The sequence below is a fragment of the Pseudochaenichthys georgianus genome, chromosome 8, assembly GCF_902827115.2.
Source record: "Pseudochaenichthys georgianus chromosome 8, fPseGeo1.2, whole genome shotgun sequence".
Lineage (NCBI taxonomy): Eukaryota > Metazoa > Chordata > Actinopteri > Perciformes > Channichthyidae > Pseudochaenichthys > Pseudochaenichthys georgianus.
In genome coordinates, this window is record NC_047510.2 from 17,938,245 (window position 1) to 17,964,387 (window position 26,143).

General features: G+C 42.7%; 1 protein-coding gene across 3 annotated transcripts; it reads left to right on the plus strand.

The window, feature by feature from the left end:
* The first annotated feature begins 870 nt into the window (after nt 1-870).
* Nucleotides 871-26,081, plus strand: ppfia3 (PTPRF interacting protein alpha 3). 3 transcript variants are annotated; one of them, XM_034089887.2, is made up of 31 exons: nt 871-986; nt 1,947-2,625; nt 7,541-7,642; nt 7,849-8,088; nt 8,292-8,351; nt 8,980-9,108; nt 9,236-9,328; nt 9,807-9,859; nt 9,942-10,035; nt 10,234-10,368; nt 11,265-11,348; nt 11,610-11,741; nt 12,389-12,451; nt 12,540-12,619; nt 13,059-13,227; nt 13,525-13,745; nt 14,350-14,584; nt 15,837-15,970; nt 16,062-16,216; nt 16,315-16,408; nt 17,083-17,164; nt 17,766-17,966; nt 18,905-18,970; nt 19,405-19,431; nt 19,595-19,770; nt 20,147-20,244; nt 22,073-22,248; nt 22,453-22,521; nt 22,607-22,769; nt 23,424-23,485; nt 23,774-26,081. In XM_034089887.2, exons 2-30 carry the CDS (start codon nt 2,293-2,295, stop codon nt 23,474-23,476), a joined length of 3,717 nt encoding a protein of 1,238 aa, XP_033945778.1. In that variant the 5' UTR covers nt 871-986; nt 1,947-2,292; the 3' UTR covers nt 23,477-23,485; nt 23,774-26,081. The 3 variants fall into 3 exon arrangements, with proteins under 3 accessions (XP_033945778.1, XP_033945779.1, XP_033945780.1); XM_034089888.2 differs by having other exon boundaries at nt 13,552-13,745; XM_034089889.2 differs by lacking the exons at nt 20,147-20,244; nt 22,073-22,248; nt 22,453-22,521; ... (1 more) ...; nt 23,424-23,485; nt 23,774-26,081 and having other exon boundaries at nt 19,143-19,431; nt 19,595-19,716.
* Nucleotides 26,082-26,143: the final 62 nt, after the last annotated feature.

Below are 26,143 nucleotides of genomic sequence, written 5' to 3' on the forward strand. Positions count from 1 at the left end.
AACATATATGGCAACAAGGAGGCAATTCAAGCCTGATATATACTAATGCGGCATTACACCTGTCCTGGTTTGGTGCTCTGTTCTGTCTGTCCTGTTGACTTGTGATATAAAGTCCAATCACAAACAGATATACTATGTGAAGTTGCTTGCCGTTATGAGATAAACCAGATATTGATGTTAGTGTCTATCTGAGTGGGCAGTTTGATTCACACCTCCTGTAGCCAACATGTCGGAGTCCTCGGGCAAGGTACTGAATCCCAAATTGTTGTTTCTAAAAGTAAAAAAAGTTTAATTAGTTTTATGTAATGTAATTTGAATAGTCTTTAGATTTTAAGATGCTTGAAAAGGTAAAAATCCTTGACTAGAATACAGTAAACTGAAACTAGTTCAAAAAGGTATGCAGCAAATAAAATGTGTTTTCCCCCATTATAATTTTAGCATTATAAAATAAAACTAGTGCTTACTCATCTAGTCATCTTTACACTGACTCTCAGTGAAATAAATCATGATAAGACATATTCAATATGCTAATTAGCAAGACTCCACAAGGTGGCATACACAGTATGCTACCTGTAAGACTGTGTTAATAAGCTAGCGCAATAACCTAAATATTTATACTATTTAAAATATATGTTTAAAAAAGACTGTTTTACGTATAGAGACTCAAAGTAGGACTATAGGTATATGAGTGTTGTTCAAATATAAGACATTAACTATTTTTTTTTTTTTTTATTGAACGAGCTCTTTGCATACCTGCGTGTTTTATTCTGAAAGTCCTGACCGGATGTTGCCTGTGTTTACCTCGTGCAGCTTGACGCGAAGCAGCTCCATCGCTCCCACAGCACAGAGAGGGAGGGCGGGGATGGGGCAGGCTGTAACCGGGCTGTAACGGGGATGAGCTGCAGCCTCCGTCTCTCAGGTGCTCTGATGGAGTGAACCGGGCCACGATGCGCCTTCACTTCCTTTCTCTGTCGGGCATGGAGAGGGTAAGACACACAACCCGTTTGTTTGCGGCTGATGTCCGCCGTGATGTCGGGTGCACAGACCTAGCCGTGCGTTAGACCGTCCAGCTGTTTTTATGGGTGGGGGGGGGAGGAGGAAGGGTGGTGTGGGGAGGGGGGGGAAGTGGGGTGTTGATAGGAAATAGACGCCTTGCAGTCGGAATAAAGCCAAAGCGGCGGAGCGTTTTCCGACATTAGGGTTAATCATATCACTAAAAGATAATCCAATTGCGTGATCTTCTGATTTGATTTGCTAATTAGTCCTTCATCATTTAAAGCATGATTGGCACCTCCTACCATGATGTGATAGCGGTGTGAGGCTATCCTGCACAGCCCTACATGCAAAAATAGGTTGTTTCCCCCCCAATTCAAGCCATTTATTTTGTTAAGGCAGCAAGTCATATCCCACCCTGACACCCTGAGGATAATAAGCCTACTGATCCCCCCAGAATATTTTAACAGATGTTATCCGGAGCCGTAGAAAGAAGCTTATTTCCCCCTGGATTCAGCCCATAATTACAATTCATGATGACACCCTTTTTCTCCACATGAATGTATGAAACAGCGCCGCATCTTTCTGCTACCTACAGGCCTGTGTGTTCATGACGGTTCATGCGCATTCATTTTCAATATAATGACTGTGTGGACGCTCGGCTCCATGAAGCCGAGACATGCACTGATGGATGAAATGCTCCAGACATATCGCGATGCCAGTCAGTGGTAGAGAGAGCTCTGCTGCAATAGTAATGCTTATTCTCTCTTGGAGAACCGCCTGGGAAAAGTGTGTGTGTGTTCTGTGGTGTGTGTGTTACGAGAGATCACAACCCTGTGGGAAACAGGCCTTTTTATATAATCGACTCCATCATTTTGTTCCATCAAATTTGAACATCATTCACAGACTTGTCTAAATAACATCCTCTCCCTCTCTTCTTCTTCTCTTCCCAGGTTTGTCTCTCATCTCAGTAAACCCTGGGCCAGGGGTCAGAGGTCATTCACCAAACCTGCACTTCTCCCCTTTTCCCTAGCACTCCCACCCCAAATCTCCATCCCCAGCCGACCCTCAGCCCCTGTCACCCTTCACCAGAACTCATCACCTCCTCTTATCCACACTTGTATCTCTCACTCTCACTGTCCGTGTCCCTCCTGCCACCCAATCAACTTGAAAGGAAAGACCACCTGATCAACACCTCACCTGTTGGCCGTTTGATGAAGAGACTGTGGTTCTCCAGAAGCTGCGCTCGAGTGTCGTAGACAGCCTCTCAGATAACGCCTCTCACACCCCAGCTTCAAGATGATGTGCGAGGTGATGCCCACCATCTCCGAGGACGGGCGCGGAGGAGGAGGCGACTCGTCTTCCCCTGGGGGGGGCGGAGGTGTTGGAGGCATAGGGGGCTACGGTAACAGGGATTCCCGCGGCAGTGGTAGTGGGGTCGGCGTCACTGATGAGGGGGGCAGCACCGGCAACCTGGAGTCTCTGATGGTGAACATGCTGACGGAGAGGGAGCGGCTGATTGACAGCCTGAGGGAGACCCAGGACAGTCTGGGGACCGCCCACCTCCGCCTGCGAGACCTGGGCCACGAGAAGGAGTCGCTCCAAAGGCAGCTGTCCATCGCCCTGCCACAGGTACCGTGACTGGGAGGTGGAGCTGCTGATACACCTGAAACAACCTCACTAGTGTTGATATCCCACAATGCTTTCTTAATACTGTGCTATAGCTGTGGAGGAAACATTTACATTTACACATCTCAGCTCAACTGCTCACAATCTGGGAGAGGGTGTTGTGATTAGTATTATAATTAAAGGAATAGTTCATCCTCAGCATTACCATTTGTAAATGAATTACTCATCACGTGTTTTGTTGAATTTGAGACAGAATAATATAAAAACTTGATGAATTGAAGTAAATGGCGGCTGTGTTAACAACAGCAAAACTATATCAAAACATCTGTTAAGAAACTCTCAAACATCTCGTGCAAAAATAATCCAGGTCTCATTTATCTCTCTTTATGCCCACCAGTTTCTAAACCATGCAATACCACATGCAAAACCTTAGCAAGCATGAGATAATTTATACTGAATTGTTGAACATTTTAAGGATTTATCAAAAAAACATGTAGAAAAGTGTCCACACATTTCGTTTTTACCATACGTGTGAACAGGGGTGAAGAGCTTAATTCAGTCAGAGCAAAAACCTCCGTCAGATCTTGTATTTAATGCAAAGCATGCTGGATGTTTACGTCATTATCTCGCACACATGTTTGTTACTCACTAGGGTGTGAACAGACACGTGCACATCCTACAATAGCAGGCAGGGAATAATTTCATTACACACATGATTGAAGCGTTATCAGTCAGGGAAAACATATAGAAGATGATAAGTGAAAATTGGAAATCTGGCCCCATATTGTTCATGTTCATAAATCATTATACATTTGCATTGTGAAGAAGCTCTTATAAGAAAGGTTCTTTGTGTTTCATGCTTTCATTAGAGCAGGGAAAAGATTATTAGTGTTCAGCTGTTAGCTTTAATAGTTTGGGTAAAGTTTGAGATAGAAGTATATTGTGTTGGGCTTCTACAGTATGTGCTGACTGACACTGGTGTGTAGTTCAGGCGAAATGCTTCTTTAGGTCCATAATATAATAATAATATATATATAATAATAGTAGATAATGTAATTTGAGATACAGTTTTAGCTGTGTCTCAGGCTAGGTAAAATGTTCAAGTCTAGTGAAGTTAAGCATGTTATATCAAAACACAAAACTACATAATATAGTCCAAATTGCCACACTATATGCTATATGAATGATATTGAATTTTGCAGTTAAATAAACATATGCAATATGGTAAATGGAATACATGTATAGAGCACTTTTTCAGTTTTTGCAAGCCTTAAGAATACTTTTACATAATACAAATCAGCATTCACTCATTCTCACACATTCATACAGGTCAGAGACTGCCACAGAAGGTGCCACTTGCGCAGGGACACACACATTCACACAGATTCACACAGATTCACAGACTGTTGGCCGTACCATTGGGAGCAACTTAGGGTTAGGTATCTTGCTGACCATGCTAGCTAACTGCCACAGCCAGAATTAGAGTACCAGAATAAAACATTACCTTCAGGATTCAACCTTGTGAGCAGCAGTGTTGGAAATGAACTACAATCAATAACTTACTGTATACAAAAGCATCACAACCAAAATGGGAAGGAAATAGATAAAGTAGCATTTAAAATGTGCAGTGAAAGGAAACACTTATCGTCATTGTTTTGTATCAAAATAACTCGTAGTGAAAATGTTTCCTTTCACAGTGTTGAATTATTGATGTGTTAACCTGTTAGCAGGGTTTTAATGTTGTAGCCGGTCCAGGTGGCGCTGAGTCGGATCATTTTATTTTTCCGCTGGGGAGTTCAAAGTACAAACAGCATTAAACCCCTTTAGATGATGCTATACGTGTAATGCTAACATGATGAAGGTAAAACATGGCTGGAATAAGACTGTGGTTATTTGATGAGTTTATTACATGTTTAATTTAAGTTATAATCCAGAAAAGTAAGCAATGTCTCCCAATTATAGAAATGTACCAATGCCTCAAAACTATACTTTATACTAAGCTTAAAAATGATGTACTTAATGATGCTGGAGGATCAGTCAGTTACTCTGACCACTGAACGTAGTTGTTGGTATGTGGTTTTAATGTTGCAAGGTATGTATATTGGCAAAAACTGAGATTTAAAGGAAGTCTTTGTTCTTTGAAAAACTCAGTAGTTCTTTGAATAATCTGAACGTAATACTATATATACACCATATATCTCAAAACAGGCTATTCTTTCTTCTAGATGGTTCTAGTTTTGTGGTACATATTTTCAGAGCAGCAAGAACATTCTTGATTTTTCAAACAAATCTCTTTGTTGGATCTGTAACCCTGTGATTGTAAAGTAATGTTAAAGTAAAACCGGGACGATCCAAACTGGAGATGATAACTAAATGTTGCATTTACCACTGTAGTACAGGAACCAATTATTACATTATCTCACATCCCAGCGCCCGAGAGCTAATCATTTTCGTAATTCCACTTAACATACAAGGTCCCCATCTCTATTTTCAGGCATTGTCGGATGCCTCGGGCGACGGTAATGCCTTCCTCATTATTAGTACCTATTTTCCTCTGTGGTAGCGCCTGAAAATCAAAAAGGAAATAACAGATGTAGCAGCGGCGCACAATCTAACAGAATGAATGGACATTAAAGCGCCATATTACCTCACCAAGAGGAGATCAATATGGTGCACACATCTGCCGAAACACACACACACAGACAGGAACACATGGAGCGCTGTGATACATTCTACAGTAGATGAGTTCACCGAGTTCGTCTGTGTGTGTTAGTTGTTGCCAAGAGAGAAAAATAGGAGAGAGGGATGGAGAAACCGACAGCATGGCACAAAGGCAGAGAAAACCTGGTGATATGAAACACACAGAGACTAACGAATCAAGACCATTTGCATATTGCTGCATACTAATAAGGTGGCTTCCAGAGTCTGTTTTCGATGGTGTGTATCATGACAGGGGGAAATGGGGGAGAGCATTAAAAGAGGTGAATGTCAGCACAGAGAGATTTTAATCGACAAAAATGATCTAGAAAGAGTCCTTCTCACTCCATCTTTTACATGAATTAATCCCAGAATTATGATATCCTTTGGGCCCTGAACGTGCCATCTGTACACAGCAATTTCCTCATTGATCCTCCCCACGGTACTTCCATTTCTTTCAAATAAGCTCCTTCCTTTCACATCGTTCTCCATCCTCCCCTATTTTAGCGAAGTGAGTAAAGGAAAGTGTACATTTTAAAATGCATTTTGGCTCGAAGAAGGTGTGAGGTTAGGCGCCTGTTGGTGGATGTGTGGGTAAACTGAACACAGAGCTGTGATAACAGCAGCACCGCCGTGCATCAGTGCCCTTTAAAGGCTCGTTGGCATAAGCAGATTTTTCAAAAACACACATGATTGGGCACACATGTGGTGGAGGAGCGTCGTATGCTCTGTGTCATGTGTGTATCACGCCATCACACACGAGCAGAGAGGACATTCAGTGCATGGTCGAGTGCCCATGCTTCACTAGGTGTTCATATGATCACGGGTTCAGGGGGAGTTCGCGATTACAGATTACAGATACTTGTAATTTATAATGCCACTCATCCTCGCTTTTTAGATTCTTGCCAAAGATACTATTACGTTTGAATCAAAGCCACATGACTTTATCATCAAGTCGCTAACGTCACATTATATATAATTGAATTGAATTACGTAACATCGCAATTCAATTGGACTGCTGTCAACTGTAAATATAAGAAATTAGTGCTGGCCATATTCCAGTTCCTTTCATGCTTGTTTAACCTCCAGGCGCTTGTTTTAATGACGGGCAAACTCACAGCCCGCCGTGGTTATTATGCAATTAAACTGATTTCAGATGGAGCATGTGTAATAAACCTGGTTGTTAGATTTTATATCGAGACTGGGTTTAAAACTCCCAGTAGCTGTTAACAATGAACACTGCGGTATATATGGCACAAATTATACTGTATGTGCGCTTTTTGGCTCAAACATACACGTCTGTGCATGCTTGTGTAATGCAGTGCAAGTCTGTGAGGCTGAACGTGTGAGATGCTAATGGCTTCAAGATCTGACAACTGTAGTTTATTGCACTGTGTGAGTTAAGGGAAACTATTGGCATTAAACGCCACAGTCTGCAGTCTTTTTGTTTGTTTTTATGTACATGGTGTATGTTGATTTTGAAAGAGATTGTCCGAGGTTACAAGAGCTAAGGTAAATGCTGAGACGGTGCCATGGAGTTTAGTATCAGCATTTTTACTGATCCACATTTTTTGGTTTCAGTCCTTCTCAACATTTATCAATCAAACATATACATTGATTAACTTAGCAACAGAGGACATATAAATGTTGTACTGACTTTGCAGATTTGATGCAATAAAGCCATGAGAGATAAGACATACCTTTCTGGAAGGAAGTAACAAAAGTAACCCTGTTTCTTCGTCTCAGTTCAACATTCACATCCCTCTATCTTAGACATATCTCTGATGGGCAGTACTGATGATATTTACCACTTAAAGATGACAGGACAAAAAAGGCCATTTCAAAAAAAATTACTTCATTTACTGATTATCCCACGAACCATATTTTTGTTGGTTTCAGAAAACTGTCCTTATAATGTGAAATAATAGACATCAATAAAAAGTCAAACAAAGAAAACATAAGACCGCTAAACCTTCATTTTCTGGCTAGCTTGTCACTAATCCCTTCAGCAGTGAAGCCAGCCAGCTGAACTAAATGTGTGCCCTCCCTCTGAAAGGCTTTCTGGGAGGTAAAGGGAGTCTAAGTCAAAGCAGGCAAGGGCACATGTGGGAAAGTTGGAAAGTTTATAACAAAATAAAGTTTATAACAAAATAACATACAGTTTGATACAGTGATCATGAATTCAGTGGCATGGAGTCAATAGCAGCTCTCTCTTGTGCAGGAGTTTGCAGTGCTGACCAAAGAGCTGAACCTCTGCAGGGAGCAGCTGCTGGAGCGAGAGGAGGAGATCGCAGAGCTGAAGGCGGAGAGGAACAACACACGGGTCAGTACACTTATACGTCTGTTTAACATTATCTTCTTTATTTATTGGGTCAATTCAAGTTCTGATCTGATTCTTTTGGCATTCACTTTGACCTGTTCTTAAAAAAGCCACAGTAGAAAATAGTCTCTAATCATCTGAAACTGTTTATATCAGATACGACGAGGTGCACTAAGGTCGTATTGTATGTGAACCCCATGTGTCTCCAGCTGCTGCTCGAACATCTGGAGTGCCTGGTGTCCCGTCACGAGCGCAGCCTGAGGATGACGGTGGTGAAGAGGCAGTCCCAATCTCCAGCCGGGGTCTCCAGTGAGGTGGAGGTCCTAAAAGCACTCAAATCCCTATTTGAGCACCACAAAGCTCTGGATGAGAAGGTGAGGGAGAGACTACGGGTGGCTCTGGAGCGAGTGGCGTCGCTGGAGGAAGAGCTGCAGTCCTCCTCTCAAGAGGTGAGGCCACGTTCTGCGCTTTATTCACATGGTTTCTATGTGCTTTTGTTTTTCTGTTTACGTTTGCGCACTGTGACAGGGTTGCTCTACAACATCTCATTGTATGTTTTTTGTATGATGACAATAAAGGCTTTCCATATTCTACTACTTTCTTTTCATGACGATGGAGTCTCTCCTGACGATTCTCCTCTGTGTTGTTTTAGGTTCTGTCTTTAAGGGAACAAATCAAGCGACGGACGCAAGGAATAGAAAATGGCAAAGAGGTAATGGGATGCATCCCTGATACAATTCCAGAAACATAATTGCGTTATAAAGAATTTGGAGTGTTAAAGTCAGCTTATGGTTTACAAAGCAACTCAAGAAGACTGCAAATTCAAGCAGAGTTCTATTAGATTTGAAGTTTCAGCATAAAAAATCCTAAACTATTATTAATTTGACATCCTTGATAGACCCGCATGCTATCAGAGAGACAAAAGACTGGTCAGAGGGAATAAGTTAGGCACGCTATTAGATTTTTTAAAAGGTTTTTTAATCACTTCAATGGAATTTTTCAGTAATCCTTACTTAGTTTTTACTTTGTTCATACTTTCTAAATGTTTGCAAAGGTATGCAGTTCATTTCTCAAAGCCAGAAATGGGTGTCTTCGCTAGGTTAACTGTCCCATTATTCTATGATAGAAGAACCATACATTGTTCATGTTGTGATGATCCTCTCCTTAATGGAGTTACAGTTGGGTGGGTATTGCTCCTATGTTCTTTTCTCCAATATGTCTCAAGCTTTTATTTCGAAATCCAAAACTCTAAGCAAACGATGTGTAACCCACGGTGACCTTTATCCCATATATCACATTACCATTTAACCATTATTTAAACTGAATCTTTCTTCTTTCAGCGGCTTCCCAACGGACCGTCGACCATCTTGGATGAAGCAGACGTGGACAGGCAGCGAGAGGGCGAGATAGAGCGGCAGAGGTCAGAGCTGGGTCAACTGAAAGAGAGGCTGGCTCTCATGTGCAGACAGGTACTCCATTCAGAGACACCCTTATGGTCTCATGCTTCCACCAGTGCACGAGCCATGAGATGCTAACAGTCAGAAAAAGACGTGTGCTCGCTCAGCCTTGTATCCCCTCACTCTCGTTTTCCGTCAGGTCGGGGAGATTGAGGAACAGCTGACGTCCGCCAGGAGGGAGCTGGCCCGATCGGAGGAGGCCAACCAGAAACTACAGAGGGACGTGAAAGAGGTGAGACTCGCCGAGCTGTTGAAGGACAAAACCATAATGTGTGTCTGTCGCAGCGGCACAAAGAGTTCTCATACTCACAGAAATATGTAACAGTTTGCTATGGTAACAAACCCATTTTCCTACTTGGCAGCAGAGACTGTTACGGAGCCTCCCCCGTAGCCATGGTGACAGTGCCATTAGTAATCAGTCAGTGTGTTGGTAGCCAGTGGGGACATCTAACTGCTTCTCGTCACTCGCCGCTCCTTTATCTCGTCACGTCTCTCTTTGACTTGTGCAACTGCGTAAGTGGCTGCTTCTGAGCGCTGTCAACAACTATTAACTAGTCATTATCATTCTTCAGATAATAGCTGTTCGAGCCCAGTGAATTCCCTTTGATGATTTCAACTTGACATTTGCCCTTTCCCACTTTCTCTGTCTGGTGCTTTGTATTTCTGCATCAGAATCTTAACATACTTTTTCCCCACTTTAATTCTCGCAGGCACTCTGTCAAAGGGAAGACATGGAAGAGAGAATCACCACATTAGAACGCAGGTGGGTGTCTTCTCCCCGTGAACTTTCAGTGCCTTCCTCTGCTCACTGCTCCTTCTGTCTGACGCTTTGTTCTGCTTTGCAGGTACCTGAGCGCCCAGAGGGAGGCGACGTCTCTCCACGACACGAAAGATAAACTGGAGAATGAGTTGGCCAGCAAAGACTCTCTGTACAGACAGGTAGGGAACTACTTTTTCATCCCTGTGTGTGTTCGTGTTTCTGCTGTTGATTGATAGCGTGGCCACTTTTCACGTTGTTACACATTGCGTGCTTTCAAAGGATTGTGTTCTTCCCCCGGTCGCTTCAATCATATCTGCTGCCCTGGGCAATCTCACGCTCCAAGCTTCACTCGCCCTCATCCTGTTTGTGTCTTGCAGGGCGAGGAGAAGAACCGGCAGCTTCAGGAGCGTCTGGATGATGCCAAACAGAAGCTGCAGCAAACCCTGCAGAGAGCCGAGACGCTGCCAGAGATCGAGGCCCAGCTCGCACAGAGAGTGGCAGCACTCAACAAGGTGTGTGTCTGTCTGTGTGCGTGAGTGTGTGTGTGTGTGTGTGTGTGTGTGTGTGTGTGTGTGTGTGTGTGTGTGTGTGTGTGTGTGTGTGTGTGTGTGTGTGTGTGTGTGTGTGTGTGTGTGTGTGTGTGTGTGTGTGTGTGTGTGTGTGTGTGTCTGTGTGTGTGTGTGTGTGTGTGTGTGTGTGTGTGTGTGTGTGTGTCTGCAAACCAACCTGCCCTGTTGGTGCACTTATCTGACATTCAGACTTTCTTTTGTCCCCATACAATTTGAGAATAACATCATTTTCACCTGACTGCTGCGATAAGTGCATGCATGTGTGCCCGGATACAATTGCTTGAGTGTGTCTGTGGGCATGTGTCGGCAGGTAGACTGATGTAGGCATGGATAGATATACAGTATATGGTGAGAAAAGAGCACAAGATGACAAATGACAGATGAATTCAAAAATATTTTCATCCAGCAGTGCCAGTAAGTCGTAACCAACCGATCTCAAGATGAAAGCCAGCACAGCTATTTGATCCTTGGGCGCTAAACACGTCAAGAACCGTACTTGATGATTGACTGATTTAATTGCTCAATGCTTACCTCCAGCCATCTTGTAAACACAATGTTCACTCATGCCAAAAGTGCATGTGCTCTCTTCCAGGTAGCCAGACTTCTTGAATGGCCACACTTACTTATTGCATGTTCAGGCAAGAGGGCTTCCATGGGAGGATAGGATGAACTCCCTGTTAGACACAAGCAAACACTGCTTTCTGTTACGCTGTGATCTGTACAGGCATGTAACTAATTGGTAGACTTGGTCAACAAGCTGTTTCCTTTGAGTTCATTTGTATTAGTGTCGCGACATGGCTCAGCCTTTAACCCTGCTTCCTTCCTCTCCAATCATCCAGGCGGAGGAGCGTCATGGTAACTTTGAGGAGCGACTGCGACAGATGGAGGCGCAACTGGAGGAGAAGAACCAGGAGCTACAGAGGGTGAGTCATGCCTGCTTCTCCATCTTTTTTATTTTGCTCTGTTTCCATCCTCCCCCTCTTTCCTGACATTCCTTTTGTCAGCCTTTACAAAGGCACACTAATTTTCTAAACCCTCTATTTGAGCACTTTCAGATATAAATCTTTGTCTTTCTCAGTCAAGCAGAATGCTTGTTATTAACTCTCCTCCCACCCTCTCTTCCCCCAACCCTCCTCTCACTCATTTATTTTCCTCTCTCACCCGTCTCGCTCTCTCCCCCTCAGGCGAGGCAGAGGGAGAGGATGAACGATGAACACAACAAGCGTCTCTCCGACACAGTGGACAAGCTGCTGTCTGAGTCCAACGAGAGGCTGCAGCTCCATCTGAAGGAGAGGATGGCGGCTCTGGAAGAAAAGGTGACTGCTCAGGCTAAAGAGACGACTCACAGCATTTGATCGGCAGCAAAACATTTCTGAATCTCCCAAATCAAGACCCGTAAACATATTTCCCTTTCCCCCAAATAAACTCTTGGTGTGTTTACGCACATCTCTGCCCTTAAGATAGTTACCGGTTAAAACTTGAATACATTCCAAGTTCAAAACAGTCTCAAAGTCATGAACACCTCATCCAAAAGTGTTGGAAAGAACATTTATTTCACTTTTTTAAGTACAAATATGAGTACTTTTTGCTTGTGTGAAACATCTGAGTTATCAGTGAGAATCTTTTTTAAATGTTGAAGCACCATTTGGAGCACACACTCTTTACAAAAAATGCCTTCTTCAGTGCATTATCAGCACTTTAATCATAGTTTTGGCCTTTTTTACCCTATTTTTATTCAACCAAAGCTTCTTCTGAGTGGCCGGCCTCTAAGAAGGAGCATATTGACTGTAAATCTGGCAGCAGGAAAACACGCTTTTGAAAGCACTGACTGGAATAGCTTTGCTGTGTAGTAGGTGTTTTGCGTTGTATAGCAGCCATTCCCCAACCCTGCTGTACAGTTTGTTATTAAGAATATACTGTTGTCATTTTAAAGTTATAAAGCTTCTTATTCTTCCACCTGCAGAACGCCCTGTCTGAAGAACTATCCAACATGAAGAAACTCCAGGATGATCTCTTAGCAAACAAGGTGACCGAGCCTCTCGGCTTCACTCTCAGTGAAAGCTAGTAGACGTAAATGACTTTTTTCACCAACTCTGCCTCTTTTCCACCCTCAGGATCAGCTGATAGCGGAGCTGGAGCGGCTGCAGCTGGAGTTAGACCAGCTGAGAGCGAGGCCCGGGGGCTCTTATTCCAGGTTTCTAACCATTTAGACACCGCAAGAGGGAAACTCTAACCATGATTATGAGTCTGCAGCATCGTCAGACATGCATGACTGCAGTGCTGTGTGTCTTATCTTGTAATGCATGGTAGATAAATCACTCCATGTTGGAGGCGTCTGTCAGCACTCTCTAGGACTAAAACAGGGTTGATATGTACACTGACTGATGGCTGAGTGCCCAAACACACATATATGATCCAACACAAATTAGCACTTATTCATCTGCAGGGATTGACAGTTACAGCCACTTGTAAACCAGTTATCTGCTTATGATTGCAAACCCAGCTAGCAATATGCACTACTTGGCATATTGCTTGCTGGGTTTTTGTTTCTGTGTTTTTCTGTGTTTAATCGTCTTACTGACATTACCTTTACGTGCCATCTTTACCATCTTTTTCCTCCTCCTTCTCTCCAGCCGCTCCCTGCCAGGTAGCGCTCTGGAGTTGCGGTATTCCCACGGGAGTGGGTCGCTCCCAACAGGCTCCACCTCTCACCTGGATCACTTTGGTAACGCCTCCACTGGGGGGGTGGTAAGGCGAAGTCATCGGGCTCGCTGGAGCTCGGCTAGAGAGGACTCTACCAAGGTGAAAAACATTTCTACTACACACCAAAAAAAACTAAAATATCCAAAGACTCATTGATGTGTGGTTCTTTACACCTTAAAAAAAATATACACTTTTCTTGCATTTGTTATGGAAGCTAGTTTAATGTGAGAGAAGTAGATGGAGAACAAATCTAATTGTTGTCGTTTTTTGATTATTTGACCGTTTCTTTCCCTTGCAGACTTATATTATGTTTTTCTTTATCTTCTATGACATTCTGATTAAAGGGAACAATAGAAAAACATATATTAATGAAAAACTTTGTTTTTTCCATGAAAGAACTACAGTTCAACTCTCTGTGTGCAGTACCCAGAATGGGAGAGCGGGGCTCTGCTGGGGACCGGGTTTGAGCCAGGGTTAGATGTGGGCTGCTCAGACGACGAGGACGACGGGGACCCTCGCTTTGGCTCCGAGCTGATGTCCCCCAGCGGACAGACGGACGTGCAGACCCTGGCCATCATGCTGCAGGAACAGCTGGAGGCCATCAATAAGGAGATCAAGTGAGGAAGCTGGGTGGGATGTTAGAAACAGCTCACTACGTAATGCAGTCACACAAATACCAAAGCCTCAAACATAAACACATCAACACCTCTCTCACACTGTCGAGGAAAAACTTCAGTTGCGGAAGCACTCAGACCATTAATACCAGTACCAATACCACAATGTAACTACAAGCCTCTATCTAAGTCAAAGTGATAATTCTCAAGCAGCATTTTACTGTTGTAGCTTCTCGATGCAGAGCTGGTTCAAACTACTTTACCGGTTTTGGTTGGCATGTTTTTATAACTTTGAAAATAGTTACGGTAGGTGTTTCCCAATGTTTCCAGGCTTTATGGTACATTAGGCTAAAAGACTGCTGACTGCAAGCATATGGTAACATTTTTATTTCTCCACCTTAACAATACTTTAAATTAAGAGCCTTTCAGTTAAGAGTTGTGTCTAGATGTTGAACAGATTATTTGTAAAGTTAAAAGGTGAATGGTTGATTTTCCCAAATGTGAAACTATCTTCTATCTTAAGCTGTCCAGTGTTTGATTAGTTCAACATAAATACAATCTGATCTCTCATTCCTTGCTCTTTTCTGCTCTCTACTTTCGATCCCAGAATGATCCAGGAGGAGAAGGAGAACACTGAGTTGCGGGCCGAAGAGATCGAGAGCCGGGTCACAGCTTTGGACAGCCCCCCCATTCCTCCATCCACCCTGGGAAGAGACAGTACAGGACGGGGCTTCATTCCCACGTCCATCACCTCCTCCACCCTGGCCTCTCCCTCCCCCCCGAGCTCTGGACACTCCACCCCTCGCCTTCCTCACTCCCCGGCCCGAGAGAATGACAGACAAGTACGGCTTCTATTCCCGTCCCATGATAACCTTTTTCTCTCGCCTCTGTACTTCACCTCCCAGTTTATGCAAACAGCTCCTCCAGACAGTGAGTCACGCCGACAGGGTCAGGGAAGTTCAGTTATTCTCGAACACAGGCATGTTCGATTGGGCAAGTTTCAGTCAAGGAACTTGTAGGATGGTATGACGGATGGTGCCAGACACCCTGGTTCCAGCATTTCCCAAACAGGAGGATGGATTTCAAAAGATGGTGTAATAAAAACAGTTGAGAACAGAATGCCAAGAATGGTTCAAGTTATGAAGCAGAGAAAAAATATTCCACTCATGCATTGAACAAACTGAAGCGTTTTGACAAAATGGGTAATGGTGACCAAAATCAATTGGTAGTAAAGGCCTACTTTGTTTTTATAGGGTAGAAAGCAGAGGTGGAAGAAGTACTCAGATGTTGTACTTGTGTAGAAGTACCAGAGTGTAGGAATACTCTGTTACAAGTAAAAGTCCTGCATTCACTCATGGAAAAGTGCAAAAGTATTAGCATCAAAATATACTTTAAGTACTAAAAGTAAAAGTAGTCATTATGCAGATTGGGCCGTTTCAGAATAATATATATGACATGTTTTGATTATAATTATTGATGCATTCATGTGTTCATCACTGCTGGTAAAGGTGCAGCTAGTTTTTTTTTGTTTTTTTACTGCTGGGTAGTTTGTTAATTTACTCCAGGTGTAACTAAAGTCGTATTTAAGTATTGATTATGTTTTATATCATTAATCCATATCTGAAGTAACTAACGATATTAAATAAATGTATTGGAGTCAAAGCGCAAGATTTACCTCTGAATTGAAGGGAAGTAGAAGTACAAAGTAGCAAAAAATTGAAATACTCAAGTACCTCAAAATGTGTCCTTAAGTACAGTACTTGAGTAAATGTACTTAGTTACTTACTGGTAGAAAGCAGAAGTAAATGGACCCAAGATTATTACAGTGCAACAGTGTAATGTTATGGGTTATTATTTTCTTGGCTTGTGCTCAGTGAATGTGAATAAGAAGTTGAAATAGTGATCATAAAGTCATATATATTTATGGACCACGGTTGTGAAGCCTTGAGTTTAGCAATTTCTGAAAGAGTAGGTAACTACTTATTGGTAATCAAATATAACTTGAATGTTCTTAATAATTCAACTGTACTGAAGAAATAATGGCTCTACATTTGTAGTTTCTTTAAATAGCATGTTTTACATTTTGCTCTACAGAACAGCAAAGATGAGGACCGGTCCCTGGCTCTTCTCGACTCTACGCCTCCTTCCACCCCCCGTGCACTGCGACTGGACAGAATGACGCTCACCCACCCAGGGGCGATGCTCGATGACCCCCGGGAGTTTCGCAGGTAAGGCAGCCGCACATTAAATACATAAAACAGAACAGTGTATTGCTCATTCTGGTGTTTCCCCCTCAGTGATTTCCTTTGTCCATCCCAGTCTCTCCGCAGATGGCAGCAGCTCCAACAGCAGCCAAGACTCTCTGCACAAGTCCAGTAAGAAGAAAAGCATCAAGTCTTCCATCGGTCGGCTATTTGGGAAGAAGGAAAAAGGAAGGATGGGCCAACCAGGGCGGGAGGGTTCTTCTTCTCTTGGTAAACAGATGTCACAATTTTTCTTTCAACACTGGCTCAGTCATTGAAAGTATTCATATATATTCTCTTCATTTGTGTGTTCTTTGACCTATGTCCAGCATCGACACCCTCTGAAGACTCTGGAGACGCAATGGGCATAAGCAAGACTGGGACTCTGGGTCCAGCAGATAAAGACCGCCGCAGCAAGAAGAAGTGTGTGAATCATTTCCCCTGTTTTGTTCATTATCAGATTCAAGTGGCAATATGCAACTTTTCAACTCTTCTGCTGCTAGCATTTCCAAATGGTACTATTTTTAACTGTGCTTTCTTTTTTCCTCAGAGCCTAGTACTCATGGCAACTTTTTATGGGAAGAAATATATTCAGAGATATTATACTAATTTTCAAAAGTACAGAGTAATCACAGTCCAACGATCTTCTAGCAAAAGCAGAACGCAAATGCAATGACGTTTCCAATATGCAAATGAGCATCTAATGACGTCTGACAACTTAGCAACTTTTGGAGATGGTTCTAGATACTTTCTTTAGAAAAACAGTTGGCAACAAAACACAGGACACATTACATTTTGGTTTCCTGCAAAGTGGGATAATAACTGCAAAGGACTTACACTCTTTAGTAACTGGGTATAGCTTCCGGGGAAAACAAAAGCGCTGTGCTCTTCTGGTTTAGATTGCGCAATGATTGACGCACTTCCTTTGGGCCTTAAGTCAAGCCTGTATTTACCAGGAGATGGCAGATTTAAATGCTTTTAAATAAATGTAATTTACTTCCACATAAAAACCAATGTCAAATGCCACTTTATTATTATTATTATTATTATCTTTGACTTTACTGGCACCAGATTGTAACTACCCCTCTTCTTATCAGGCATGAGCTACTGGAAGAGGCATGTCGCCAAGGACTTCCCTTTGCATCATGGGACGGGCCCACTGTTGTATCTTGGTTGGAGGTATTGTGCCATTAGAGAAACCTAAAAAGTGGGAGATGATTAATAAACAACAGCATTGTTTAAAGCTCCCCTATTACACTGTTTTTCATCAATATATTATAGATCTCAGATATATACAAAACATGTCTCTGAAGAGTTTGGCTCCAAATATCAATCATCATTGTAGCATCCCATAATCCCCTCTGTTTCAGCCCTGTTTCTCTGTCTGTTACTTTAGATGAAAATAAGGAGCCCCTCCCCACGCCCCTCTGAGAGACATTTGGTTAAAAATAACACAATGGTGCTCTAGGAGGAGATTCAGGTGATAAGGTGGCGGGGGTTGGTGATTGGCTAATGGTTACACAAGCCAAAAAATCGTTATGACATCATAAAGTGGCCAAAATCTGATCAGCTCATTTTCAGACAGGCTTTTATATAAATGGATCGGGACAAAAAGTGAGCGATCTTTTTTCCTGAAACTTTCAGAATCTCTATAAACAGAGGGGACACATGTTGATGTATAAAAGACATGAAAAAGAGGATTTTGCATAAAAATCATGTAACATTTTCTTGCTAATAATTTCTCCTTTTTTCGATGAATCTGTCGTCTGCCTCCTTCCAGCTGTGGGTGGGGATGCCGGCCTGGTACGTCGCAGCCTGTCGCTCCAACGTGAAGAGCGGCGCCATCATGGCCAACCTGTCGGATACAGAGATCCAGCGGGAGATCGGCATCAGTAACCCGCTTCACCGCCTCAAACTGCGGCTGGCCATCCAGGAGATGGTCTCCCTCACCAGCCCCTCGGCCCCTGCCAGCACTCGCTCTGTGAGACTCACACACACACACACACACACACACACACACACACACACACACACACACACACACACACACACACACACATTGAAAGTGAAATTATGACTGTAAAATGTTGTCACTTCATAAAAAAATCCCAGTCTACGCAACATCTTTACAAGATTAAAGTTAAAGAAGCCTTAAATTATAGACCGCTCAGATTTCAAAAACCTTCTTCATGCTGAGTTTGCTATTAAAACCCAAACAGTGCATTCATATTAGCAATTTAAGGCACATGTTGAACCAGATGGTTGTAGTTTTCTAATTGGTCGAAATGTTAAGGAGCAGAAACTAATAATAGCACTTTAATTTAGAGTATGATATAAAATGGCTAAGATGTTAGATGAAAAGCAGTTGTTTTTTTTCAAGGGAAATATAGGACATGAAACAATTCCTGAAGATGATAAATGTCTAAAATGATAAAGATTATAGGTGTTTCCATAGGAGAGTGACAGTAAATTGGTAGCGGTAAACAAAGCTTGGTAACAAAAGCCACATTTCCCCAAATGCTACCTTCTCACATGGCGACAAAGACAAACCAGATGTTGCAAGTTGTTGTAAAACTGTTCGGCACGCACATGCATCTGTGCTTCCGTGTCTCCCTGTTACAAGGCAGATAAAAGTCACAAATAACCATAGACAATCTTCTCCTGCCAAGTCTTGGTTTGCCTTGGTTTTGCTTCAATCCTTCACTTGGCTATCTTTTTATTTACAGTAGGAATGTTGATGAGTTAAAATGTTGAAAACTGATCACTCGTACAATTCTGCTCAACAGATTTCCCTTCACATAAACGGGTTGAAGCAGAAAGCAGTCTGTGATGTGGTTGGCCGACTCATTGTGATGTGGCTGTTTTTATTAAGCAGCAAAAAAGTTTCATCTCACCGCTTTACCTTTCTATTGTTCACAGTCGACCAGTAACGTGTGGATGACCCACGCAGAGATGGAGACCCTGAACGCAGCCACCAAGCCTCAGGTTAGTGCTCTCTGTCTATTTCATGTTTTTTATATTATTTCGAATGATTTTAAGCATCTCGTCTGTTCTGAATCATGTTCATGAGTCTCTTCCCCTCTCTCCCTTTTCCTCTTGCTGTCTCTCTCTATATCTCGTTTTGTATTTCTGCCACTTTCTATCTTTGTGGGCCCAGGACATAGAGTTGAGCCTCTTCTCTCCCTCTGGTTGCTGTTTCAATGTGAACTGCTTCCAATTAATCACTCATTCACTAACACACTATTCCTTCCTGTTGTCCTCTTTCCCTTCTGCTGCTTCACCCTCCTCCTCTGCTTCTCCTCCATCATCTCTTTATCTCTCCACCCTGCTCTTGACCCCGGCTCCTTTTTCTCTTGCCACCTCAACATCACTCTCTCTGGCTCTCTCTGTCTGCCTCCTCTCTTCTCTCACTGCTGCAGGAGCTCAAAGAGTTCAGCTGGGATCAGGTAAGGATCAACTGACAAGTCAGAGTTACCACAACATGATGCATGCTTGTCAGTAATCCAATCTCTCGTAAGACTAACCGAAGTGAGTCATGAGCTGCCGACCTGCATCAGATATGAAGCCGAGCGTGACTCAGCGCTGATCATCTGTGGTTGTCCCCTCCAGATCCTTGCCTATGGCGATATGAATCATGAGTGGGTGGGCAACGACTGGCTGCCCAGCCTGGGCCTGCCACAGTACCGAAGCTATTTCATGGAGTCCCTGGTGGATGCTCGCATGTTGGACCACCTGACCAAGAAGGAGCTGAGAGGACAGCTCAAAATGGTGGACAGCTTCCACAGGTAGAGCTCGGTCACTTCTCGTGATTTCACTCTCAATTTCAATTCAATAGCTTTATTAGCATGACCATAGTTACATACAGTATTGCTAAAGCTCTGTATAGTTGCAACATCTGTACACAAATACATACATATAAACAAACGATGACTTTCTCTGTGGCTGTGTGACGTTGCTAAAATACGTGTAGGGATAGTTCCTGTTGTTGTGACGCTCTCACTGCTCAGGTGTGTGTCGCCAGGCCCTCTTTTCAGTTCTCTTGAACAAAAGTCCCGGGGTCAAAGGTATCGGATTGTGTTAATGCCTTTTGAGTAGAGACGAGAGTGGATACACGCCCTCAGTTAACCTGCTCTGACCCTCTGGCTCTTCCACCTCTCCCAGGGTCAGTTTGCATTACGGCATCATGTGCCTGAAGCGTCTGAACTACGATCGCAAGGAGCTGGAGAGGAGGAGGGAGGAGAGCGTCCACCAGAACAAAGGTGAGCTCTTTTTGTCATGGTATTGTATGTCTCTATGACCATGTCCAACCAACTAATTCCTCTATTCAGGTTGTGCTATTGCCTTGTTCAAAGCATAATAAGCATACTATACAAACCCATTCATTTATATTCGCTTCAATTATTTATTTGTTCATCAGTTCCTTTATTTCCAAGGTTAATTTGTGTGCCATGCAGCAACACCTTGCTCATATGGACTTAAAATACAAAATACATATTATAGTTATCAGACACGAACAGAACTTTTTAACATCCTTACACTGCCAACAACTGATTTTGTTATAAAGCTCATTTTGATTATAATCTGTTCAACATAACTAATTAAGCTAAGATTTGGTTAGTATAGTATTACAGACAGTGCTGTTATAGCTAGATTAAAAGTAATTGCATTAGAAGCTATACAACTTTAGTCTTTTGGTTTTATCCTGGTTAAGTTTAATGCAATTAAAAATGTTAATGCTCTGCAAGTGATAATAAAAAGTGAAATACCAAGAATTAAATCATATACAGTATTTAGACAGCTTTTCATTGGAAGCGCTAGATCGTTAACAGTTTTGTCGGCCTCACTTCAACTTGCTTTACACCAGATTGTGGGTTATTTTATTCAAGTATGAATAGTGGCAGCAGTGCCATTTGCTTCAACGCAACTCTTACAAGTATGTCGACAAACTCATTAAACCCCCAGAACCATTTACTTTCTTACATTAGCTCTAACACAGGAAATAAAGGTATACAAAAATACAAACAATATTTAAAAAATGGCAAACACAAAACACCTTTTCTTTGATTTGTGCATTCTAGCATATTGCTGGGAGGCGTTCGGACCACCCATTGGTTACTACATCCTCTGCTTTAACTTAGAATAGTTTATAAATGGCCTCGCTAATTACATGTAGCTGGATAACCATTACAAATGCATAACAGTCCTCATGTTCAGTCATTAAACAAACCAGAACACTCCCTCTCCCACTGCTGTGCCTTGGGATACACATGTTGTACATTTACAGTGAGTTAGTCTTGGCTGATTTCCTCACAGAAGAATTCCCCGCAGTGGCGTTTTCTCCTGGAGGCCAAGGGAAGCCAGGCTTTGTTTTTTCGGATTGTAGTTATAATTTTAATAAATAAATAAAAAACATTTTGTTTAGTTTCGGACATTCTTTGTTGTGTGTTGCTGTCGGTCCATCTCTCCCCCATTCTCATTTTTTTACAAAGAGTGAAACAGCGCCCCTCTAGATGTTATGGTGAAACAGTAGATTGCACTCTCTGTTGCGAGAGGAGGCCAGCCGAAATTGGCTTCCCTTGGTGAAAAAAAATTGAGGGATTGACCCATCAGACAAGGCTCACGTCATGCCCCTGCCAACCTGTGATTAGTCAAGGCCATGCCAGAGGCGACTGGCTTCCCTTGCCTCACAATCCAATCAAATCGCATCAATTTAGTGTTGCAGTGTTGCAGTTATTACATTGACCACCACACCCCCGACCCAAAAGAAAGGACGTATTATTGGCTTCCCCTAATTTTTTCCCCAGGTCACGCTACTGCAAGTGAGGGAATTTGTGAGTTTTGGATTTGTCTATGATAAGTTTGAGAATAAATCAGTAAAGCAGGAAGATTTCCCTATTATTCTTGATCCCTCATCAGTACGGTAATTTATCCTTCTCCATTTTATACGCTTAATAACCATTTGTCGGTTTCATTTATCTAGAAGTTCAGGAAGTGAGCTGAATATTAAGAAACGACGCGTGGACAGATTGTAGTTTGCAGATAGATGCTTCTTCTCCATGTCTTCACCTTCTCCTTCTCTCCTCCCAGATGTGATGGTGTGGTCCAATGAGCGCGTGATGTGCTGGGTGCAGAACATCGGTCTGAAGGAGTACGGCGACAACCTGCGTGAGAGCGGCATCCATGGGGCTCTGCTGGCTTTAGACGACACCTTCGACTTCACTGACCTGGCCCTGCTGCTGCAGATTCCCAACCAGAGCACACAGGTAATGGATTAACGAAGAGGCGTTAGTGCAGAGACCTCCTTCGTAAAATGGATCTATTTGATTTTTTTATATATTTAAGAGCCAGGAAACATAGAGAAGTGCTAAGCCCGAATGAATGAATGGCAGCAAAGCACACCGCTCCTGAAAATGTGTCATCTGTAGTCCAAATGAATCTTAAAGCTCTGCATCACTTTTCTCCTGCAGGCCCGACAGCTCCTGGAGCAAGAGTACAACTCGCTCCTCGCCATGGGAACCGAAAGACGACCTGATGAGGTCAGCATGACGGCAGATATAACGTAAGAAGTAAAGGATTGTCTGAGCGGCCATCTTTTTGTTCACACACTTGTCTGTTTGGCAGGATGGAGTGAAGACGTTCAGCCGCTCGCCCTCCTGGAGGAAGATGTTTAGAGAGACAGACCTTCGGGGCGTGACCTCCGACTCCGCTGAGACCCTGCCTGCTAACTTCCGTGCCTCAGCCATTTCCACGCCCTCCGTCACCCTGAGAAAGGTTCAGAGTGATGGTGAGTACGACCCCTCACCTCTAGCACCTTCGCTCTCATATTCACATTTGTGTGGCTCCTATGAGCCCTTGAGGCCCGTCTCAATTTAGACTATGTGTGAAGACCTGTTATTCTATACGGCTTTACTCGCAGGCAGAGCATGACAGGAATCAGGGCGAACGGTCTGTTGTAGCGAGGCTCCAGGGCTCATCAGGTACAACTTTGTAAATACATTTGTTCCAATCTCGAGCCCTTGGGAGGGGGTTAATATTCAGAGAAAATGATTTCCCAGATTAAAGTCTAAGAAAATCAAGATTTCAAAAGACATTTATGGTTTTTTGTTGTTGTCGAGGAACCACATTGCTTTGCTTTGCAAGGTCAGATAACGCTCATCAGACTGTTAGACATCAGTCATGTTATATAAGGTGCTGCAAAGAGTCACATGCACACAGCAGTTGGTTGTTTTTGCGCTACTCTGCCATTAGTTTGTATTTTCTCTTTTCTTTAGCAGAGGAGCAGGCAATAACAAGGAGCAGATGCTTTAAAGTACAAAGGAAGACTATTATCCTCAATTCCACTTCCTAATAGGAATGCCTGTGGAAGGTCAGTGCCGTTTGAGGCATTGATGTTACAATAATGAGCCCTTCTGTGTTTGTTTCCCGGTCTATAACACAGCCAGCCCTGCTGCCCGGGGGGAATCTGCCTCAGTGAGGACGTACTCCTGTTGAGGGGCTGAGGTGAGAACACTTTACTTTTACTGCAGTGTTCAATCCTCACGGTTTTATCTGTGTGTTGAGGCAAAACACTTGAGATTCCAAGATGTTTTCACATATGCCGTGCACATTTCCTTCATTCTGATCGTTTGATGTATTTGTCTGTTATACTTGATTGGTTTGAGTGTGGGATTTTAGTATTTTGTCCCACTAAGATCTTCAAGTGGTGGGTTTTGTTGGTAGGGATTTAGGCTGAGTTAAATTAAGGCCAGGGATGCAATGATGCAGGAATAATGTTGTGTCTTTCCTCAGGGCGCTGACTGGATTGGGACTAGAGGAGCCTCTCGCTCATCCACGGAGAACGAAGCAATGAATATAACCATTTAACTTAAAAATAAAACTCGGTCTGACCATTCTGCAATAACATAAGCAAAGGAATAAAGGGGGAAATGACATGAAGAATGTATGAATGTATTTTCCGACCAGACTTGGTAGGTTGAATGGGATCAGCTGTTTTGTCTCTCTGTCTCTCTCTTCCTGTCATTCTGTCTTTGCTCTACCTCTCTAAATGGGACTGTGGGTTAGCAATCGAGGTACAACACCGGTGTTGGTTCAGTTTGTGCCGGTTGTGCATGTTTCCCCCTCTTCATTCCGGTTGGAGTCTGCACACAGTCAGCAGAGTTGGCAACATCAGGGCTCATTTTCCTACCTTCAGAGGAAACCACTACTTGCTGCCATTGATCCTCTTACAGTTTGAAACAACAACTAAACATGTCGCCTTATAACTTCTGCTCAACAACCGGTGTCTTTAATGAGGCCGGGGGCAGAAGTTAACCTCACCATAAAGTTTAGATTCAATTTAAAATTGTAAACTGATTGAGGGGAATCACGGGATGAACCGGTTTTAACTCTAAACAACACCGGTGTTCTCATGTCTGCTCATGGTGTCCAGTATCGGCTATGTAGGCTCTTTTGTACGATTCTATGGGCCCGTCAGGGGGGTCTGAGTGTCCCCACTTGGTTGCAGTGGTGTAGTAAAACACGTCCGAGTTCAGGCTGTTCTGCTCCGACTACATCACAGGGACCCTCCTCATGCTTTGTCTATTGGCACCTTGAAAGCCGATCTCTTTTGAAGGGACCCCATTACGGAGATCAAAGGCAGGGGTGGATGGGACAGGGTGGAGCGAGGCCACAGAGGCATTGTGTTCATTATAACGATGGAAGGAAATCCATAAAGTTAGTCCTGGTACCACTTTCTGAAAAGGCGTACTTTACAAAGACTTCATAACTTTTAAAGGGGCCATCTGCACATTTTCTTTACTGCTCTGCTTCAAGGGAAGTGTAGGATTCACTCACTAGGGAGTAACAAGTCAGGATATCTGAGCCCTCTGATGCCTTTTACCTTATTATCTTTCCGTGTGCAATACTAAAATGGTTGGGCACCTCCTTCACGTATAATTATTAGATCAGTATCACATACATCAGTACCTTGGTAAAGTATGAGGTTCTTATTAACATTTATTACTGCAGAGTTTGGTAGATTAGTATGAGCAACTGCTTGTCAAGCAGTCACAATTATTCTGACTTAAGGAGACGTTAGATCTGTGGTGTAAGATGCAGCGTTAAGGGTTATTGCATCACATATAATGTGCTATTTGGAGTTTAAAATTATAATATTTGTTAATACATTGATTGAAGAGGTAGCTAAAAAGTTAGGTTTTCGCTAGCTATGCATTATTTTATACCCAGCCTCAAAATAATTGACTATAAGAACACTATTACCCTGACATTAATTAATGTTAATAAAGTATATTCTTATTAAAAAGTGGTACCAAAGTGTTACAACTATTGAGGAAGGCATGACATTGGAGTTACATTTGAAACTCCTCACTTTCCCCCCCACGATGGGTTTGGGTGCTTCATGACTTGTAATCATCAGCTCAGGGTCTTGGGTATTCCTGATGATGAGAGAGGTGCAGAGAGACAAAACAGCGGCTCACAGCGAGGAGAGAACAAAACTGAAAGGGTGGACAGAAGGCGGTCATTTTACTGCACACACAAGCCATAACAGATACCAAGAGCTCTCTGGGGGGTGAGATCAGAGAGAGGCAGGGAGAGAGGGCGAGGAAGCCCGGGAAACAAAACCTTTAGCCTCTGTGTTTACGATGCATGTCAAACAAATGACAATGACCTAAAATCATTTTTTTTGGTGGTGAAGATGATATGAGGTGTCTTTAAAAATATATATCTGTATGATAAACCTATGGGGATTGGGAGCCTGGGGATCAATTTGTAAAATGTGTGTATTTTTTTCAGTTGTATTTATTATTTTTTACGATATCTATTTATTTTCTTTAGGTATGTATTGGATAATTGTATGTATATGTTCTGTTCCTTCTTGGCTTCATTTTAACTAGTTTTAAAAGTAAATATGAAACATTGAAAATGGTCATTCAAATACGCTACTGTATGTGTACATTTTGAGAATAAATTGTGCAATGATATAACAGATTTCCATGATAAAAGTGATAGTAATACAAATTGAAAATATCATCTGAAAAATAAATAATAATGATGATGAAAATGGTGATGTAAAGAAAACAGAAAATAAAGCGATCCAAGTGGGTATGCTGATAATCGCAAACTTTCTCCATTTTCACCCCCCCCACACTTTTGTTTTTC

What these genes read in the sequence shown, in the direction of transcription:
- ppfia3 (XM_034089887.2), top strand. Translation starts at nt 2,293, where the DNA reads ATGATGTGCGAGGTGATGCCCACCATCTCCGAGGACGGGCGCGGAGGA. An exon ending in AAGACTCTCTGTACAGACAG is followed by an intron (nt 10,036 to 10,233) that starts GTAGGGAACTAC and finishes TGTGTCTTGCAG; the next exon opens with GGCGAGGAGAAGAACCGGCA. An exon ending in CCCCTGCCAGCACTCGCTCT is followed by an intron (nt 17,967 to 18,904) that starts GTGAGACTCACA and finishes TATTGTTCACAG; the next exon opens with TCGACCAGTAACGTGTGGAT.